Source organism: Spinacia oleracea, chromosome 3, assembly GCF_020520425.1.
Source record: "Spinacia oleracea cultivar Varoflay chromosome 3, BTI_SOV_V1, whole genome shotgun sequence".
Classification (NCBI taxonomy): Eukaryota; Viridiplantae; Streptophyta; class Magnoliopsida; order Caryophyllales; family Amaranthaceae; genus Spinacia; species Spinacia oleracea.
The window spans coordinates 42,410,060-42,432,371 of NC_079489.1; the positions used below are offsets into that span (position 1 = coordinate 42,410,060).

General features: G+C 39.6%; 1 protein-coding gene across 2 annotated transcripts; it reads left to right on the forward strand.

The window, feature by feature from the left end:
- Nucleotides 1-326: 326 nt before the first annotated feature.
- On the forward strand, nt 327-21,990 carry LOC110785241 (lysophospholipid acyltransferase LPEAT1). Of its 2 annotated transcripts, XM_021989687.2 has the most exons (9): nt 327-1,006; nt 2,177-2,296; nt 2,417-2,454; nt 3,632-3,696; nt 3,779-3,847; nt 18,332-18,465; nt 18,548-18,688; nt 21,021-21,084; nt 21,420-21,990. In XM_021989687.2, exons 1-9 carry the CDS (start codon nt 476-478, stop codon nt 21,437-21,439), a joined length of 1,182 nt encoding a protein of 393 aa, XP_021845379.1. In that variant the 5' UTR covers nt 327-475; the 3' UTR covers nt 21,440-21,990. The 2 variants fall into 2 exon arrangements, with proteins under 2 accessions (XP_021845379.1, XP_021845378.1); XM_021989686.2 differs by lacking the exon at nt 21,420-21,990 and having other exon boundaries at nt 21,021-21,329.
- Nucleotides 21,991-22,312: the final 322 nt, after the last annotated feature.

Here is a 22,312-nt window from a genome sequence, read left to right on the forward strand (position 1 = left end):
GACTTTATCAACTTGAGGACGACCCGACCCTACCCGAAAATTAGTGGGGTGGCAGCTTTTTAGGCCCGTTTTTCGGGCAGGGCCCGAGCCAATCCGATTTTTAATTTCTTGACGGATTTTAGACAACATAAAACTACATTTTTACTTATAAATTTGACCGGTCCGAAAACCTAATACTTTGACCAAAAATATTGGATTTTGGACACACAAAATCGGGCCGAAATTTAACACGATCGGACATAAGGTGCTGATTTTTCTTATCATGACCCGATACAAATCCGGCATGGCCCGCCTTTTTTTTTATCAGGTCCACCTTCTATACTCCTTACTCACGCCCGATTCGTTTCTTCTCAATCTCCGATTCTCTCTCTCAAACTCCCTCCCCAAATGGCGATCACCCTCTTATAACCCTCCAACATTCAAAGATCCCCCATTACAAAAGTCCCAAACTTCAACCTGAAAAACATCCACAAAAATGGAAACTGAGCTCAAGAACCTCAATCATAATAATTCAAATCAATATAATCAAGAACAAATCGACAATGGCAAAAAACCACTCCTCAAATCCGACTCACAATCATCTGACCAAGAAACCACCCAAAAGCAGCTAACGGCGGCGGAGCTGGAGGAGATGGAGAAGAAGTTCGCCGCCTATGTTCGTCACGACATATACGGACCAATGGGTTGTGGGGAGGTTCCGGTGAAGGAGAAGGTTTTGCTCGGTGCCGCGATGCTTACGCTACTGCCTCTCCGGGTTTTGGTTGGGATGAGTATACTGGTGTTATACTACTTGATTTGTAAGATTTGTACTCTTTTTTCGACGCCGTATAGGCCCGGGGAAGGGGAGGATCAGCAGCTTCAGGGTTACGGTCACCTTGTTGGGTGGAGGAGAGAGATTATTGTTCGATGTGGAAGGTTTTTGTCTAGGGCTTTATTGTTTACCCTAGGGTTTTATTGGATTTCTCAGACTTCCAGGATTTATGATCATGAGAAATTGATTGATCAGGTATTCAATTTTTATTTTATGCAATTTGTTGATGATTCATTCTACTTAGTTTTCGAAGAACTTTCATTTGATTGTAAATTATTCTGAATTTAGCTTGTTATATTATGGTTAATTTTCTATTGGAAAATCCACATGAACCACTAAGCAGTTATACGAATTGTGTTTTTTCATCGTTTTCGTTTTCTATGCATTGCCAACTTGGATTGAGGGCTTGGAACTTTTTGTTGAGCATACGAGTTCATCGATTTCAATTTTAGAAATAGCAGCACCTTAAGTTTTATCCCTAGGAAAATTGGATTTTTAGGTGGGCAATGTTTACTGCATCGAATTCATGCTTCAGAAGATTGAGTTTTACCTTTATCAGTCTTAGTCTTGTTTTGTGTTGCATAAATCTAGAGACTTTTCGTGTGTGGTCATATTTGTTCTGCATCTCGCTAAGCTAGAGCTATTTTATACTCCTTCCGTCCCGGAATACTTGACCTGTTTTCCTTATCGGGCCGTCCCTTAATATTTGACCTGTTTCTAAAAATGGAAATATTCTAACAATATTATATTATTTCTCACTCCACCCCTATTAACCCACCTATCCCCTACTCCATACAAAAAATAATTAAAAATTCAACCCATACTCTCCCCCAACCCCACCCCTTTACACATTTCCCACTAACTACATTAAAATAATACCCCACTATCAACTACTACCTATTAAATTAAATAAGTCAATTCAAGTCCCTTAAACTCTGTGCCGGTCAAACCGAGTCGAGTATTCCGGGACGGAGGGAGTATTAGATTATGGTCAGTCTCACAATGAGAAGGACTTTAGGTTTGATATTTTATGCTACAAGCGTACAACATGATTATAAAAGTCTTTATCTAATTTCAGAAGAAGGGGGGGGGGGGGGTGGTTGGTGTAGGGGAAGGAATGCTACTATTTTCAGATATGTAGTGGCTTGAGTGTACCAAGTTGTTAAACCTTAAATATGCTGTGGAATGTTGATACTAGTACTCCAGAATACCTCTCCGTTCAAGTGGCTTTAGTTTTTTCGTGTTTGCTATCACTTGAAATACCAATGCAATATGACTTGTAAGATTTAAATATCAATGCTAGAATGCTATGGATTTTCTTTTGGCAATTATATGCTTCAATTTCTGTTCCTTTTCATTTATCAGAGTGATAGCAGAGATCAATTAGAAAAATCTGAAAGGCCTGGAGTAATCATATCAAACCACGCCTCCTATCTGGATATCTTATACCACATGTCGTTTTCATTTTCAAGCTTTGTTGCCAAGGTTGGTTCTTGATTGATTCTGGTTGTGCACAGGCATCTGCCTTTCCATCCTTTAAGTTTTCTACTGACTCATGCCTGTTGCAATGTTGTTGATATGATCTATGAAACTTCTCTTCCGAAGAGATCAGTTGGCAAGCTTCCTCTTGTTGGCCTCATGAGGTTAGCTAAACATTTTTTCTGTTACTGAATTTAAAAGCTTTATTATTGTGAAAAGGTTGTCATCTGCATGTGTAATAGCAACTGTCATCGCTTCTGTCTTTCCTTAGTTCATCCAACCACTTACAGCCTTGCTCTGGGTCTCATTATTTACAAGAAGTTAAATTTGATGCATTGACAGCAATGTTGAATGCTTAATACCTGTGGAATTTGAATTAATAGTATCGAGTCCTAGATATTTTGAATTTGATCTGAAAAACCTTAAATGGGCATCTTTTTGACTCTGTTGCTGAAGTAGTTTGGTTGATGCCTGAGTTTGATTTAGAAATTCATTGAATCATTGCCCCATTAGCTGGTTTTATTACAAAGTTCTTCCATCTTAATTTTAATACCTAGGTCAAAATGGTCTTTCAATGTTTACTGCTTCCCATTTGTGTTGTTTAAGTGGGAACACTAATTTCTCTGTTCCAGTGGACCACTCAGAAAGTCAGGTGATTTGGTTGCATATTTTTTCTTCTCTTACACTATGTTCGGGTAGCACTTGTGGAAGGGAAGGTAGGAGAGAGAAAAGAAAGGGAGGTGAGTTGATGGAAGATGTGAGGTTGCATTTTCCTTCCAAAATTTTCCAACATTGGAAGGATATGTTTATTTAAAGAGAAGGAAAACAGATCCTTCCGATTCCCTCTCCCGCAAGTCATATCCAGACAAGGGATGATTAATCCTTCAATTTTCTTCCCTTCCTTTCTTTCCAAATTACCTTATCCAAACACGTTGTTAGTGTGGGTGGATTGTGTGCCTTGTAGTATTCAACTCTTGGGTATGGTTTCATGTACATTGCTTGCCTTGCCTGGGGTCATCAAACAAGTTAATTTTGGTTGAGGCTGATTAGTAGTTAGTCAAAAAGGATTTTGGATAGCTTGAGCTTACAAGAAATATTATGTTATGGTATTACAAGAATTGAGTAGATTGTCCACTAGCTATATTACTTTCTTTGATCTACCTTCTGTAAGGCATTTTGTGGCTGTAGAATTGAATAGATTGTCCATTAGTACCTTTACAGGCTCTGTTTGCGAACCACTTTACTCTTCTGTGTGTTATGGTTTATTAACTCATCTGATCTAGTTTTTTATTTATTAAGTTTATACTATAACATTAAGTAATATTTTCCTATCCTCTACAGCAAGTGCCTTGGTTGTGTCTATGTGCAGCGGGAAGATAAATCATCTGACTTTAAAGGTGTTTCAGGTATATGCATATACACAACTTTTTGGCATTCTTTTTTTTTTAATGGTAATCTCTAACAGCCTAAGACATTCTATACTTTTAGGAGTCGTTACAGAAAGAATCAAAGAAGCACATGAAAATAGTGATGCTCCATTGATGTTGATATTTCCAGGTTATTTCTGTTTTTCTTTTCCCCTTACTGCAATACGTATCTTAGTTATTTTCGATTGAGACTTGATAATGCTTTATGAAAACATTAGTTTTTAAGTTTCATTGTCCTTGTTTATAAAATAATCAATATGACTTCTAAAATTGTGAAAATTTTGATGTATGACTCCCCTTTTATCGGATTTACTCTCTATATCTTAGGTGCTGTTTCAAGTTTCAACACAATCTTTGATCCATTATGTTTGATGTTTGGTAATGTTTTGGTTTTTCTATTATCATTTCTTGGAAGGTATCTGGCTCTCTTGATTTGTTACCCTCCTCCCCTTAGTGTTATCATAATCTATTAGATGGTGAAAACGTAAAAGGTACACCTAGTACTTACTGTCACAGTGTCTGTCAGACTGTCACCACTCACCAACTCTTTCACGACAATACCACTGTCACCACCATCTATCACACAACACCTCCATCAACATTCTATGAAACAATTCCAACAGAAGAGACAGCCCAATTTTGACCATTGATACTATCAGTTCCATTGACCAGGCTTTGGTAGGGAGCAAATTTCGATGTCACTATTGTTGATTTCCATCATCACCAAGCCGAATTATTACTTTGTGCAACCATGGAAGCAGCGTAGCTTAGAAACTCTTTGGGATGAAAAAAAGGAATTTCAAGGAACAGCAAGCCCCTATCTTAACACAAGAGAAGATTACGGGGCAGAAGTTATAAAAAAAATAAGGGAAGAGGAGAGAAAAAACTCCGGATGCTAGAGCAAGTAGAGGGAAGGTATAGAATGGGGAGGAGAAAACTGATGTGATGAAATGGAATAGGTGTGCTTGGGTTTGGATCCATTACCTATTTTCCATTTTTCCACATCATTATGTGATGAAAGGGAATTCCTTATTACTAATTAACACTACTATGGTTCTGGTGAATTGAGTTTATGATATACCAATCCTTTATGGATATCCATACTCTCTCAGTCCTAACATGTTCCTTTTTGCCAAGTATATTTTACATGGGTTTTAATATTTTAGTTGTGTTGAGTTGATAAAAAGGTAAAACAGTGGGACAAAATCTATTACTTTCTACTAAAATAGACATCAGGAATGACACATGTCACTTCCTGGTAAAAAAAAATTCCGCCAAAACTTTTTTTCCTTTTTATTCATTTATTTATTTCAATAGTTTTTTATGGAAAAGATTCTGTATGTTTGAGTAAAAGTTTTCCATTCCCTGTTTATTTAATCTTCAATATAAAATTTCGGTTGTAATTTTATTTCTCAAAATATAATATTTGTAAAATCATATAATCCTAACTTTATGAAATTTTTGTCAAGATCTTTTGTACTCCGTATTAAATTTTTAACAATTTTTTTGTTACTCAAATATTTTCTGAAAAATGGTCAAACAATAATTTTAGCATATCCGTGCGTGCATGAGACCTAATCTAGTATATTTAATGAGAGAGTAAAGTAATCGGACCAAATGTCTATTAAAGAAATGGAGCATTATGTTAGGGAGACCTATAAAGCAAAATGGAGCATACATGTAGGAATTGAAGGAGTTTCTAACAAAATATAGTTTCAAATTGTTTCTTGCAAAAAGAGCTTGTGACTCTGCAGCAAATAGGTTTGGGTTTCTAGAGCTGCTTGGTACCTGGTCTTGGAGCTTCCAGCAAAATCCTGTAACGGGGTTCGTTTTAGCCGGTAATCTGAAGTTTCTGTAATCCCTTGCCCAACAAACTTGCTTTTGAAATTCATTCGGACTGTGCCACTGTTTCTTCAGTATCCATGGTAACGACGAAAACTTTCATCGCAAGGGGACTTCCGGAATTTTTTCCCCAATGATTCAAGCAATCCAGGGGTCTGCATAGACGTGCAAGTCCTGCCTGTTAGAATCCAACCTTCCTTGCATTGTACTTTTCTTAATTTCCCTTGTATTGATCTTATCTAGACTTTCTAGGACTTTTCTTTGAAGTTTCTAGGCTTTAGATAAGATTATTATGTTACTGTCATTCCAGTGTTCACTGGGTTCTTTTAGCTAATTCAAAATAAACCTCTATGAGGGGTATGACTCAATACCTCTCACCAGAAGTTGCCCTTGCTTAATCACTTGCGTTGTTGTGTGCCTTTATTGATATTGTGCTGTCGCTCGTTTTTAAGCTTTCTTGCCTCAACAAAGTCCCTCAAACAGATACACTCGCGTCGTCGGTCCCACTTGTGACTGCTGTGTGCACACAAGTGCCCGATCGGCGCCCGCGTCCCTTCTTGTCGCCAAAAGACAAGATCGCTCATTCTCAGAAACCCTGCTTGCTCGTGCTTCACGAGCCCCGTTGAACTCGTTCCGCACAAGGCTTGCGTCCCTACCGCCCTCTAGGTAGGAGCGCGCCGCACGGCCCGGTGCCCAAAACATTCGGACCGTGACAGTTGGTATCAGAGTCAAGGCTCAAATCTAGACCCGAGAGACCCGAGGGAGCACCTCAAGATGGAAGCAATACTAGAGAGACTAGCCTGGCTGGAGGGCAAGTCTGAATCATGGACCCAGACCGAAGAGATCGTCATCAAGCAGGATAAGCGGATAGACGATCTTGAGGCCGACGTCGAAGAACTGAAAACTGAAAGAGACTCATTGCGCGAGCATCTCAACTATCTACAAGGGATGGTGGATGACTCGCAGGACAAGTGTGCTACTCTGATGCGTGCTAACAGAGACACTGGTGGGGGCGGTACAAGCCGAATCAAGCCACCCAAGCCTCGTACCTTCTGCGGTGCGAGGGACTCCAAAGAGGTCGACAACTTCATCTTCGACATGGAGCAATACTTCAGGATATGCCAAATGAAGGACAATCTGATGGTGGACACTGCAACAATGTATTTGGCGGATGATGCTAAACTCTGGTGGCGGTGTAAGTACGCCGACATCCATACCAAGAAGGTGGTGATTGATACATGGGAAGAGTTCAAGGCAGAGCTCATATCCCAATTTTACCCTGAAAACACAGAATTCATTGCTCGGACGATGCTCACAACCTTGCAACATAAGGGATCCATCCGAGAGTACGTGAAGGAGTACTGCGCGTGCATGCTCGACATTAAAGACATGATCGAGAAGGATCGGTTATTCAACTTCGTCAAGGGATTGAAGGAGTGGGCTCAGCGTGAGATCTGGCGCTCAAAAGTTGACACCTTATCAGGGGCCATTGCGGCAGCAGAAAGGTTGATGGATTACTCGTCCGATAGAGCACCCGCTCAGAAGAAGGGGAACAACAACTCTACGGCGAGCACTCCTAAGAATTCTGGGAATGGCTCCCAAGCTAGTTCCAACAGTGTGGGGAACAAGTACCGAAGTGGGGGAGAAGAATCACGGAGGAGTGGCGGTCCCTCCTCTTCCAATAAAGGGGGAGCTCAGTCCGGATCTTCGTCGTGGAACAAAACCCTCACTTGCATATTGTGTCGTGGACCACACAAATGGTTTGAATGCAAGCACAAATGAGAAATTGATAGTTTGCAGAAGAAGTTGTCTGCCATGACCACTTCAGAGTCGACTCCACAGGATGATAGAGAAGAGTCGGAGTATGATGAAGAGGAACCATCAAAGCTGGGCGCCGTCCACATGATGTATGCCATGGGAAAAGAATCTCAAGGAGAAAAACCCCACAGTATTGAATTGATGTATGTAGAAGTCCAGGTGAATGGGAAGAGAGCCCGAGCTATGGTAGATACAGGTGCCACTCACAACTTCGTTACTGAAAGCGAAGCAAAAAGACTCGGGTTAAAGTTGATGCGTGAAGGGGGGAAAATGAAAACTGTCAACTCGACAGCGAGACCCATTCACGGCATTGCAAAGAATGTTCCCACCCAGCTGGGAGACTAGAGTGGACATCTCAACTTCACAGTGGCGACTATGGACGACTTCAATCTGGTGTTGGGCATGGACTTCCTCCGTGCCAGCAAAGCCGTCCCGATGCCGCACCTGGGTTCCTTACTAGTGGCAGGGCAACAACCTTGCCTTCTCAAGACATGTGCCCCTGGCAAAGAGACGAAGAAACAAAAGGGGCCTCTTTTATCAGCTATGCAGTTGAAGAAAGGGCTCAAGAGGAATGAACCTACATTCCTCGCTACTCTGTCGATGAAAGACGATGAAACACAAGGAGATACACCACCTGTTCTCATGGACTTACTTAGAGAGTTTGCTGATATCCTTCCAGAGGAACTTCCGAAAGTTCTCCCGCCGAGGAGGGCCATTGATCACGAAATTGAGCTAGTGCACGGAGCCAAGCCTCCGGCACGAGGTCCGTTTCGAATGGCTCCTCCAGAGCTTGCTGAACTGCGAAGACAATTAGATGATTTGCTGACAGGTGGATTTGTCCGCCCTTCTAAGGCACCCTATGGTGCTCCGGTCCTATTCCAGAAGAAACAAGACGGTAGTCTCCGCTTGTGCATCGATTATAGGGCGCTGAACAAGGTGACTGTGAGAAACCACTATCCAATTCCACTAGTGGCAGACTTGTTCGACCAGTTGGGGGATGCAGTCTACTTCACTAAGTTAGACTTGAGGTTGGGGTACCATCAAGTTCGGATCGCTCAAGGCGACGAACCAAAGACAACATGTGTTACGAGATACGGAGCGTTCGAATGGCTCGTCATGCCCTTCGGGCTAACCAATGCTCCAGCCACATTCTGCACTCTGATGAATCAAGTCTTCCATGAATACCTCGACAAGTTTGTAGTGGTATACTTGGACGACATTGTGATCTACAGCAAGACACTTGAAGAACACATTGAGCATCTGAGGAAGGTGTTCGAGAAACTAAGAGAACATCACTTGTTTGTGAAGCGGGAGAAGTGCGCGTTCGCGCAGGCAGAGATTGGCTTCCTTGGTCACTTTGTAGGAGCTGGCCGTATTAGAATGGATCCGAAGAAAATTCAAGCTATACGTGATTGGCAAGCCCCAAAGAACGCCTCTGAACTACGGTCGTTCTTGGGACTAGCTAATTACTATCGAAGATTCATAAAGGGTTACTCGGAGATAGCCAGTTCTCTCACAGACTTGTTGCGAAAAGACAACTCCTGGCAATGGGCGGAGACCCATCAAGTGGCATTTCGCAAGTTGAAAGAAGCAGTGATGAAGGAACCAGTATTGGCTCTCCCCGACATCAACAAACCCTTTATGGTAGAAACAGACGCATCCGATTTTGCTCACGGGGGAGTGCTCTTGCAAGAAGGGCATCCAATTGCGTTCAAGAGTCGAAAGTTGAATGGGGCTGAGAGAAGGTATGCTGCACAAGAGAAGGAACTTCTTGCCATCGTTCATTGTTTGAGAGGATGGAGACATTACTTGTTGGGCTCGAAGTTCATCGTCCGCACGGACAACACAGCTGCAAGCCACTTCCTCACCCAGCCCAAACTGACAGGTAGACAGGCTCGATGGCAGGAGTTACTTGCAGAGTTCGATGTAGAATTTACATATCGAACTGGAGTGAGCAACAAAGTTGCAGATGCCCTAAGTCGGCGTGCCGACCTAGCTCCTTTGCGAAGACTTGCTCCGTTGTCCGCAAGCAACGTAGCCACATCGGTCAAAGATCAAGTCAAGCAGCATCTTGCGGGGGATCCTATGACGGACACCATAAAGAAGATGATAGAAGAGGGGAAGACCAGACGCTTTTGGATAGAAGATGATCTCATATACACCAAAGGATACAAGCTGTTCATCCCGAAATCTGGAGGCCTTCGCCGAATGCTCTTGAAAGAATGTCACGATACCTTGTGGGCAGGTCACCCCGGTTGGCAGAGAACCCTCAGCTTGCTCTCCTTGGGCTATTACTGGCCTGGAATGAAAGAAGATGTGATGGGCTACACGAAGACTTGTCTCGTGTGCCAACAAGATTGATAAACAGAAACCTGGAGGCCTACTGGAGCCACTCCCCGTCCCCACTCGGCCATGGGAGAGTGTCTCGATGGACTTCATAAGTGGATTACCGAAAGTGGACCAGTTTTGCTCTGCAATGGTAGTAGTTGATCGGTTTTCCAAGTATGCCACATTTGTGCCGATACATAAGACATGTGGTGCTGAAGAAACTGCTGCTCTATTCTTCAAGCACATAGTGAAGTATTGGGGCTTGCCGAAGAACATTGTCAGTGACAGAGATCCTAGATTCACAAGTATCTTTTGGTCAGAATTGTTCCAAATGATGGGGTCGGCGCTGAATATGTCATCAAGTCACCATCCCCAGTCGGACGGGCAAACTGAGAGATTCAACGGACTACTGGAGGAATATCTGCGTCACTTTGTGAGTGCCAACCAGAAAGATTGGGTCAGGCTCCTTGATGTGGCACAACTCTGCTTCAATGCTCAGAAAAGCTCTGCGTCGAATACAAGCCCTTTTGAGCTGGTGACTGGCCAACAACCCCTTCTACCACACACGGTAGCAGGAACCGAAGATGGGAGAAGCCGTCAAGCTCGAGAGTTCACAAAAGAATGGGAACAGAATACTGAGATTGCTCGTGCTTATCTAGAACGAGCATCAAAGCGCATGAAGAAATGGGCCGATCAAAACAGAAGGCCAGTCGAGTTTGATGTGGGAGATATGGTAATGGTGAAGGTGTTGCCGGAACAACTAAGGTTCCTTCGAGGCAGAGATCGCAGGCTCATCAGGAAATATGAAGGCCCCATCCGCATCACTAAACGGATTGGGAAGAGTGCTTACAAGGTTGACCCTCCTACATGGATGAAGATACATCCGGTGTTCCATGTTAGTAGGCTCAAACCCTACCATCCAGATGAAGAAGATTCTAACCGCAACATCAGCACCCGCGCCAACATCAGGCTCCGCCAGCGCGCAACCACCTCAACTGAAGACTGAAGCAGCTTCTCTATTTATTGCTTTCTTTAGTTTCTTTTGTAATCTTGTAAGTCGTCGAGGACGTCGACATCTTTAGTGGGGGAGGATGTTAGAATCCAACCTTCCTTGCATTGTACTTTTCTTAATTTCCCTTGTATTGATCTTATCTAAACTTTCTAGGACTTTTCTTTGAAGTTTCTAGGCTTTAGATAAGATTATTATGTTACTGTCATTCCAGTGTTCAATGGGTTCTTTTAGCTAATTCAAAATAAACCTCTATGAGGGGTATGACTCAATACCTCTCACCAGAAGTTGCCCTTGCTTAATCACTTGCGTTGTTGTGTGCCTTTATTGATATTGTGCTGTCGCTCGTTTTTAAGCTTTCTTGCCTCAACAAAGTCCCTCAAACAGATACACTCGCATCGTCGGTCCCACTTGTGACTGCTGTGAGCACACAAGTGCCCGATCGGCGCCCGCGTCCCTTCTTGTCGCCAAAAGACAAGAGCGCTCATTCTCAGAAACCCTGCTTGCTCGTGCTTCACGAGCCCCGTTGAACTCGTTCCGCACAAGGCTTGCGTCCCTACCGCCCTCTAGGTAGGAGCGCGCCGCACGGCCCGGTGCCCAAAACATTCGGACCGTGACACTGCCGCTCTTATGGAATGGTTATATGGTGCATCGACTTTGATTCTTAGAAACCCGGGGGTGTATGGAAGAGTGACTCTTAGACTAGGGGGAGTGAAGATCCTGGCTGTGAGTGGTTTATAATACATAGAAGCTTGGGTAGATTTTTTGGTAGTGATGATTCTGAAATCCATGCATTTCATTTTTTCCAAAGGTCCAAGTGGTGAAGTAAAGATTCAATTTTAAGAAAGTTGATGCCTTTGAAAGGGAAAGAAGAGGTACTTTGAAAATTAGTAGGCAACCAAGTTCTAGAATCAGCATTTTGGTCTAATAAGGAGGTTACAGTGTTTTCCCATGTGCCTGTCCATGTTCCAGACTTTCAGAAGCTCTAGTGCAGGTTTTAATTAAAGATCCATAGATTTCAAATTGTTTGGACAAAAAGGCAGAAAGGAGAATCATACAGATTTCTTTTGAAAAGGTTTTACCTAGTTCGATGTCCATTATGCGATGTTCTCCAATAGGTTTTATCTCAGGATGTCCAGGAACTTCAGACTAGGTCTTGGATTTATCCATTTTTCCTCTGAGATTCCTAGAGCCAGCTTTCTGTTTAATTACCTCCTAGGTACAAGCTGGAGACTGGGTTATCATAAGACTGGAGACTGGGTTGAGTAGGCAGAGCATAGATCAAACGCCTCTATAAAAAAGATGGAGGAGCCACTAAAAGATTGGTTTCGTCTTTGCCTAAATAGCCCTTGAATCATGTTTCTTATTGAATTGGGTAGTTGGATCTAATCAGTTGTCATAACAAAGGATTTATCAATTCTGTATTTCCCAGAACCCAGCTAATGCTTTTTAGCATATTGGTTCCATCCCTTAGCATATGTGAAATCCCTTTCTAAAGGATCACTCTCCACTTATCTATCAAGATACTTTTCTCTTATTATTTTAGTAATCCAAGTATTTGAATTTTTCCATTTCAAGCATAACTTAGTTTAGCCGAACTCATTTAGGTCCTTATTTAGAGTGAGTTTAGTCCTTTCAAGCCGCCTAATTCACTCGTTTTTTTATTGACTTAGCTTTGGAGGGTTTTTCTTAACTAATGGGAATCCCAAGTAAGTTCCCAGGTATCAGCAGATGAGGTTTCTAACTACTATTCTAAGTCATCTTATTTTTCAGAAGGGTATTAGGACTTGGGAGAGAAGGTTAGATTGTTTCTTTTCGCTGTTCAATTTTTTCCACGACATTTAAAAGAAATGAGGTGGGAGATGTCACTGCCTTTTCTGTTCTTCCTAAAAGATCCCCAAACTGCCTTCAGACTCTCAGAGTAGGAATCATGAATCATCCTTGAAAGGAATTTATCACACAGGATTAAAATGAAAGCGGAGATGGGATCTCCCTGCCTTTTCCCTCTTTTGGGCAAAGAAAGGGGAGGCTTTACCATTTTCTGAGGATGTTAGGGAAGTGAGAAGAGACACAAGTACACAGCCCATGATGAGGTGGTTTAGTCCACATAGAACCCATGAAAGGCATAACAACTTCTTATGAAATCCCCTTTTAGTCTATCATAGGCTTTTTCTAGGTCAACTATTTTGGCAGTGTTTACTTCATTATTTTTGTATTTACCAGTAGAGTGGTAGGTCTGAAGTGAGAAACTATGGAAGGATTATCAACCTTTGGAATGATAGAAATTATAGCTCTATTCATTTGGGGAGGAACAGTTTCAGACTAGAGGATGATAGACTGCTCAGGGCTGAACACTTAGGCCCCACCTTATCACATAAGTGTGGTAGAAGATTGCATGGAAGCCATCACATCCTGGGGCTTTAGTAACCGTAAAAAACAAGACCACATTTTGATTCCCTCCTGAAATGGGAATGGGATTAAGGCACAGATAAATAGTGGTGGGAGAAGACTGGCTATGGATTTTAAAATGATCTTTCTCAATGTTAAATAACTTTCTGAACAAGTTTATGATTTTTTCTTGGATGTTAATGTTAGAGGTAAAATTTTTAGTTTTTCACTGACATCCTAAGCCTACTGTCATTAACAATCTGTGAAGCGTTCTTTGTATAATTGTATCCCTATCGCGCTGAGAGATCCAGACAGATCTAGAATTCCATTTAGATCACTATTTAGTACTTCCTCTAGGTTTACATGAAAAAAGAAACTAGGGTTATTTTTGAACTTCTTTAAATCTGTCCATCATTTTCTTTTTTTTAACACTGATGTTTGCCATTATCCACTGAAAAGTTTGAGCTTAGACCTTCGTTCTGTAGTCAACTGCATAGTGGAATACTCTTCCAAGTGTTTCCTTCTTTTAATTTGACAAACAAGGATACATTTGTTACAGGCTCATAAAACCGCACTAGATCACCCAAGGATTTTACCATCGATCAACTCATGAAACTTAAAATGTTGGACAGGTCAAGCAAGCTAGTCAAGAAGTCTAGCAGGTTAAGAGTTGTCTCCTTGATTCAGTGAAATTTAAGGAACCAATTAAGAGGATAGAGCATTAAAATAGCTTAATCCTAATTAGACAATTAAGTTGGGGAAAAATTGATGGGAATAAGTCAACCTTTGAGCCGTTTACTAAAAATAAGTCATACTTTTAATTATATCTGAATAAGTTAACCTTTAACACCCATCAATTTTAAACAAGTTAGACCAACTTGTGACCTGTTGTTGTAGGTTCGTAACAGGTCACTGTTTTTTAAAAGAATTTGACAGACTTTTTAAAGCATTTTTTGACACGATTTTCGTTATAACTTTTTAACACGTTATTCAAGATGATATTTTGACACGTTCATTATGGCACTTTTTTCGAGACGAATTTTGATACGTTTTTTCGCGAAAATCAGCTTAAATTTTTTTTTTTTTAAAATTCCTTAAATTGTTTTTTTTTAAAACAACGTAAATTATTATTATTTTTTAAAATAGGGTAAACATCTACAAAAATTAATCTTAAAAATACAATAAAAATACACAAATGTAAAAAAAAAAAACAGTTAGATGTTTACCCGTAGAACCGGTCACCGGCCACTTGACTTGTTTAAAATTGATGGGTCATAAAGTTAAACTTATTCAGATATAATAAAAAAAGCATGACTTATTTTTAATAGACGGCCCAAAGGTTGACTTATTCCCATCAATTTTCCCTTAAGTTGAGGCTCAAGTGTTCAAGGCAAGTCATTGGGTACGAATCACAAATTAGGATAGTGCTAATGAAGCCCTTTAGTTTTAAAAAGCACGCCAGGTATGAGGTGATGTGCCAACCCAAGCACATCATTGACACCAATAGTCCCAATTGTGACACATCTTGAAACAATCTGACCTAGTTATTAACTCACGAGTCACGATAGTCCTAATTTTGGGGAGTGTTCTACTGGAACAGTCCCGATTTCGGGAACTTTTTCTTTGCTCATCTTTTGGCCCTTACCTGGTCTTTTCTTTTTCAACCTCCGTCTTCTCACCCATAACAAATAACACCATCATCTTCCTCCACCACCCGCTAAGGTCCCACCACTATAACCTCAACCGCCACTGTCACCATTATCCAACTCCACCACCACTACCTTGCAGGAAGCCACCCAAAAGAGAGATCACTATTTCAGCAAGAACAAAATCGTCCATTATAATATGAAAATAACTAAAGGAACCTTGTGAGAAATCGAAAGTGTCCCATTATAATCTGACTTCCAATACAAGGTAATGGCAAAGTTTGCTAAAAGGAAAAAAGAGAGTCGAATTTCAGTTCAAGCAAACACCACAAATGCACCGTTGTTTCGAATTAATAAACTCTTCTTTCATTGCCGCTGCTTTCCTCTCCTGTATTCCATCTCTGAAACTACAACAAATAGCCTAAACTGCTCCTAAACCACAATATCTCGTCATTAGATTCAGAAATAGGGGGGGGGGGGGGTGATGGGGTTGAATATGACTAAGTAGGATAATTTGGGAATAGTAGAATGGATTCAGTGAGTTGGTTGACGGTGTTGCTTGGATTCTGGTGGTTATGATTAAGAAAGGGAGAGCCTTTGAAGTGGTGGATGTGGTGGTCAGAGAAGTGGGAAATGGGGTTTTGTTATGTTGGGTTTGACAAGGCCAAAGGGATGTAGAGAAGAGAATGTGGGCCCGGAACTTCGTTAGTGAATTTGATTAGGCCATGTGATGAGCGGAGAGAGAGCTTAGAAGCTTTTCTTTATGTTTTGGGTTTTCCTTACATTGTTAAGTCCGAAAATCAATGTTTTGAAGGTCTAAGATTAGGAGTAGTCTTATATATTCGATCAATTCAATTTGGCAGTTCAAGAGTAGATTTACTCATTAAAATATCCGTTTCTGTTTCATCGAAACTTAAAGAAACTATTAAGGATCTAACGATCTGTTCGTTGGGACATTAGATCTCTCACTTTCCCAAGATTCTATTGTTTGATGAGGTAAAATCGTTAGAGGCATGGTGTAAAAATGCGGTATCGGTCGCCATCACGAGATCGTCGCGGTGATGCGGTAACAGAACGGTCTCAGTGGTCGCGGATCGTGTCGCGGTGGTCGCACATGATCGGCTAGTTAGGGTAATAAAAAAATACTATCTCGTCCAAGATTAGTTTTTACACTTTTCAGGTCACACAGTTTTAGGAGATAAGTTATTCGGTTAAAAAAGTAGTTGTGAAAGGAGATAGTGGGGAATCCCTCGGTCCCTTTTTATTCTTTACGTTTTTCGTTTTGGGTGTTCCATTTTCATCTTTTTTTTGAAATATTTCCTTTTATAATGCAACATAAATGCCCCTAATATTTTGTCAAAAATCGCCTAATAATCAATGAAATTCATCGGGACATTAGATCTCTCACTTTCCCGTTGGGGCATTATAAATAAACGTAATTTGCATTGTTTAAATAAAAAAAAAAAGATTCTCAATCCACATTATTTAATCGTTAAATCGTGCGTATGATACCAAACGTAAAGATTAAAAAGGGACGGAAAGAGTATTGTTTTATAGAAAAGTAAATGTGATTAAAGATAGTGGAGTATTTGTTTAATTGAGTGTGAGAGAGTATGAGACCCTAACTTTTTGGTAGTGGAAAGAAAGAAGTATTAAAATAATTGTGGGGTATTTCCCAAAATAGAAGTGTAAAAACTAATATGGGACGGATGAAAATGAAAAATGTAAAAAGTAATATGGGACGGATGAAAATGAAAAATGTAAAAAGTAATATGGGACGGAGAGATTACTTGTATAAAAAGAGTAGATTAGTGAGAGAATTTCAAAAACAAAAAGATAAAAAACAAAAGAAAAAAGAGAGAGACAAAGCACGTGGGTTTGTTTAATGTTTCCACTTTCCAACTTTATTGAATACTTTCTCAGTTCTTTTTTAGACTTTTGACACTATTCATATAAGCTATTTTGACTATCAATTGTGATTTATACTTAAGAAAAAATATAGTCATGTGAGGTCTTGTTATATTCGTTTTATTATATATGGATATATCCAATCAACTTTTTATGATTTTTACTCATTGGTAATTAAAGATATTAATGGTCGAAATATTGCATTTGCAAACGTGATAAAATAAATGTGTCAACTAAAAAAACGGAGGAAGTATAACAAAGGTGTATGTTTCCTTCAAAAGTTAAATACAATAATAGGAAAAAGTAGTGCCCAGTTCTCACCTACCCCGAACTCCAGCCCCTACCCCACCTCTTTTAGGGGTCGTTTGGTTCACTGAATTGGAACGAAATGGTATGGAATCTCATACCAGAAGGGTATGGATTCAAAATCCCATACCAATCCAAAGTTGTTTGGTTGAATCATGGAATGGATTTCATAACATTTACAATGTTTGGTTCACTCTTGGAATGGATTATCAAATATCCAACTTTAAAAATTTAAATAAGTTATACAATTAATACAAAAATGATAAATTTCAAAAATATCAATAAAAAAAAATTAAAATCTAGTACCCACTAGTCCGCTAGTTTCAGCAAAACAACTGAAAACATAATTTGAAAAAGAAAAGAAAAATGGCATCTTAATACAAGTCCTCCATCGACTTACGAATTCGATACAAGTCTGCAACATCTTAAAAACCCAATCTCATCAACCGGTAGCCGGCAATATTGGTGGCCGGTGATATTTCTAACTGGTGGCCGACAAAGAGATGACGGCAAAGAGAGGATTTATAACTGGTGGCCGGCGAAGAGATGACGGTGGACGGTGAAGAGTAGCCGACGACAATGGTCGAATCTGAAGTGGTGAGCCGTTAGTTGTTGCTTCTCTCTCCTCCCTAAGTAATTAGGGTTTGAATCAAAGATGGAATAGATGGTTTGTATTAAAGGTGGAATGGATTGTGAATCTTAGGGGGAGAGGTGGGTATGGGATTCCAAGGGATAGGGGTGGAATTAGAACCCCTTTGGTATGAGGTTCCATACCAAAAGAGTCCAACCAAACAATAAAATGGATGGAATGGATTTTAACTCCATTCCAATCCATTCCAACAACATCAACCAAACAGCCCCTTATTTTATAAAAGAAAAGCAATCCCCAGATTCCCCACCTACCCCCAACTCACTATCACGTGAGAAAAGAAAGAAGCCAACCCTTTCTCTTCCTTCTCCAAACATCAATGGCAGTCTTCTACTTCTTCTCTACTCTAATTCTATGTTTCTTCTCCTCTTTTTCTATGAAATAATCGGTCAATTTGTCAGCCGTATCGGTTCGTGTGACTTACCGGCCGAACCAGCAAAATATCGCCTTTTTAGAAAACGTCATAATAAATCGCTATCGTCTCGACTGGCTGAAAATCCGAGTTAGAATCTTAATACCGTGACCAAATTCCAAGGGTAGAATGTGCTACTGCCTCCATTAAGGCTATACCTGATTTTTAATGGTGGCTAGTTTGTATTTGAGATATTTCATTTCTTATGCTCTCAATTTGTGCTATTCCATTGTGCCTTTTACTTTGTGACTCATTCGTTTTTAGTTTTTATTAATTTCAATTTCGGTTGATGGTCTATAACTTTGTAGAAGGGACAACTACAAATGGAAATTTCCTTCTTCCATTTAAAACCGGTGCTTTCATAGCAGGAGCTCCTGTTCTTCCTGTCATCCTAAGATACCCGTATCGAAGATTTAGTCCTGCCTGGGATTCGATATCTGGAGTGAGTTTCTTTACAAATCTGAAATTCCATAAATCATATAGGGGGTACCACTCAAAGCTTAAATTGAATCTCTTATCTGCAGGTAAGGCATGTAATTTTGCTCCTGTGTCAATATGTGAACTATATGGAGGTGATGAGGTTGCCTGTATACTACCCCTCGAAAGAAGAGAAAGATGATCCCAAATTATATGCGAGTAACATACGGAAGTTAATGGCTGATGAGGTATGCTTTTATGACTTAATAAAACTTGGTCTTTCTGTTCATCTGCGACGAAATAGTTGATTTATTCTTCCCAATCTGCTGCTTGATTTGAAGCTTTCCAGATTTGTAATGCCTATAGGAACAATGAGTTGTTGGCATTTCTAAGTTTTCTAGTTATTTAAATACAGATTGCTGTTCTGTTCAAGCTCTAGGTTGTAGTTTACAGTTATCAGATTAGATTTTAACTTGACAAAAGATTATACTTTGTATGTACAATTGCAACAACAATTTCAGTAGTGCTTTGGTGACATGTAAACAATTCAATGAAACCCCTGTGGTGATGAAAGAAAAGAAAATAGGAATATGGACACCCGCTCCTTCATGATTGCTTTCTAATTTATTTTTGTATAAATATACTTTTAGTATCATGTTTTCAAAAATGTATTATAATATTAACCTGCAAACAAGTGTTCAAAGTGGACAAACAATCTTCCAACTATAGTGCAAGTAGCAATTACAAGTTATCTCAATTTCTTTGGCTCCCAATCTTGCAAAAGCTCCTGCCACCTTAGCCCTCTAGGAGGCCATTGATGCTGCAGTCCTCACTGCAATTCTTGCTATAGGGAAAGAGCTTGAAATCGTAATTAAAGATACCATACCTGCATTTGAAATGAAATCATGAACATAGTGGATGATACAAGGTTTAATGAAGTTTTACGTAATTTACTGAAAGAAAGCTTTGAATTGAAGTTTGTGTTATCAAGTTGTCAGAGGATAGGATGCATTTTCCATTGTTCTTGTACCCAATTTTTCATCCTTTCTTCCTGAGTTGCAGTTTCTACTTAGGGGTGGGGTGGGGGGAATGATGTGGATTGAAAGGAACGAGGATATGTGTCCTGGTTGGAATATTTCTCTTTCGAACGGATATTTGGGGGCTTTTATTAGGTTTCTAAATCTTAGAATATTAATTTATTTAGATCAAGAAATAATTGTTTTGTTATATTAGGAAACTAGACTGTTTTCTTGTTCTCCATGTATGGTTTTTGGCTATCATTAATCCATTACCCTTTTATATGGTATATTTTTGCTGGAAATTCATCTTGAATTTGAAGAGGATCTCATAACATTCGTAGTACATTAGTGTACCAACAATCTAATTCTTCGTGTACAAATTTTGTTATACAGACTTCAGCCTTAGGGATAGTGCAACTAGGGGATGGATTTGTTATCTTTCGGTCATCTGCTACAATTAGCTTGTTATCTTTGTAGTATTTAGCCTCTTTAATATCTCATTCTCGAGCTGATTGGCTTTAACAATTGGCAGTAAAAATAGGAAATAAACAAAGGAGTCTGTAGTTGCATGATATGTGTTGCATAAAGAGGACTGTATTATCTCTCCGAAGCTCTTGAGTGTGCTTATCTCTTTTGTTAAGCATTTTAGTTTGTCATGGCAAATTGGCAGTTAATTAAGTCTCTTATAGGTTTTTCAGAATTTAAGTGGTGCTTTGAGGGAAAGTTTTGCACCCAAAGTCCAAACTACATTGGTAAAGGAAAAGGCAGCTTTTTCAGCCATTAGGTTTACCATTAGTAGCCAAATATTCTTACTACCATCAGTAGCCAAATATTCGTATTACTGTCAGTAGCCAAATATTCTTATTTAAGATCTATAACTTTCATAGAAAGCTGCTGCTTTTCAGCTTCTTCATTACCATCAAGTGGCATTTGCAAGAGCAGATTGTATTTTACATTCTGTTAGGGTGCTGCTCCTTGTTCATGACGTACACATTCAAGATTGTCTTTTTGGTATCTGTATCCGTGATAGTATGACTATTGTGGTCTGCTCAGAATTCACAGTGATGCTTGTCCACTTCGCAACATGATTTGGCAATGTACTAGTTCCCCAAGGATGTGTTTATTCATTTAATGAGGCGGTTTTATGGTTTCTGGGATCATATCTTTCACGCAAAATATTCCTTTTAGCTTTGTCATTACAAAGGAAGTTTTAAATCCCTAATCTCTAGGTACCTGATGTTATCGCATGCACATTGACAAAGTGGTGTGTTATTCTGGAAAACCATTGGTTGCTTTAAACGTGTATTCCTTATCTAGCTCTGCCAAACCATATTAGCGGGTATCATCTCCATTGTTACTTTTTGAGTCAAATATAAGATGTCAAAGAGTATTGCTTCACTAAAATCTTAGACTGAATTTTATTACAACTATGTATAGTAAAATATCTGAAAACGAAGCAACAGCTCTCTGAGCATTTTGTATCTTGTGCGTTTTAACTTCCCGTATAACTTCATTTTTAAGGCATTTCGGTTTCATATGATGTTTTCATGTTGTTGTGCAGGGTAATTTGATACTATCAGATATTGGATTGCCTGAGAAACGGATATATCATGCAGCCCTCAATGGTAATAATAGCCTGCGTAGTGTTTTCCATCAGAAATCCGATTGAATCTATTTCGTGGCCTCCCCAATTGATAGCTAACTTGTGTTAGTCTGACTTATTGATGTTTATGATGAGTGTACAGCCACAGCCGCTGTTTGATATATTATTCGAATTATGTCCATTGTATATTGTGTGTATATTATGTACTAAAGTGATATTCCCAATCTTGTTCAATAATTGTTTGAAGGCGTCTTGGGGTTTGTGTTTTGTTTGTTTTTTAAATGTTCCAGTGATTAAATTACTCTAAGACTGTTGTGCAAACAGTAAATCTGAAGCGACTTTCTCGTGTTCCTGCAGGTTTTTTATGTGAAAGATAATTTGGCTTCGCTTCTGTATGTTGATTGTCTTGTGTTTGTTTAAAGAAGTTATAGGGGGAAAAGAGGAAAATATACACATTAACTTGTAGTGCATTCACAATTGTCCTCTAAAAGAGTGGTGAATTATGGGGTTTTGATGATACTGTTGCCAATTTGGGTAAACGCAAGCGCTCGTAGCCACAATTCTCCCATCACCAGGATGTATGAAGTGAAAAAGGCCCATGTCTTGCATTGTAGTGGGGGTTGTTTTGGTTTGATATTTTTTTACCCTGAGCATCAAGGAGGTTATCTTATAAGTGGAAAAGAACAGCAATGTTGGAGTAGTTTTTAACAAAATAGCAAAAGATTAATGCATTAAGTTTACAGGAACCTTGCCACTGACTCATGGTATAGGTTATTGAGGGCATTAAACAGTTTCGATATGGTTTACTGGGGGTACGGGATGTGCTTTCCCATACTTGTATCTTGTATTAACATTTATACTTGACTCTTGAACATTATTAATCATACTGGCATTAACCATTCTAAGTGTATATTGCTTAACACCAAAATCATCATTTCTTTTCCTCTGTATTCTGTTTATTGTTTTACTCCATTAGCTTTTCACTTTTCAGTTGAATTAATTTTTAAAAAACAAATTAGTTATGTTAGTTTTTGTATTCCCTGATAACAAAATTAAACGGTTAAAACGCCCAAGTTTGGAGACTAGTTGTGTAGGAAATTTCTTGATGAACCATAACTAATCTCCAACACCACTAAGAGAAGTAGTTAAGAGAGAGGACAGAGTTGCATTTGTACCCTAGTAGTAACTATTGTCCACTAGTTTCCTAATCTTGGCGTTTTAAATTCAATTGATGCATGTTTGTAGATCAT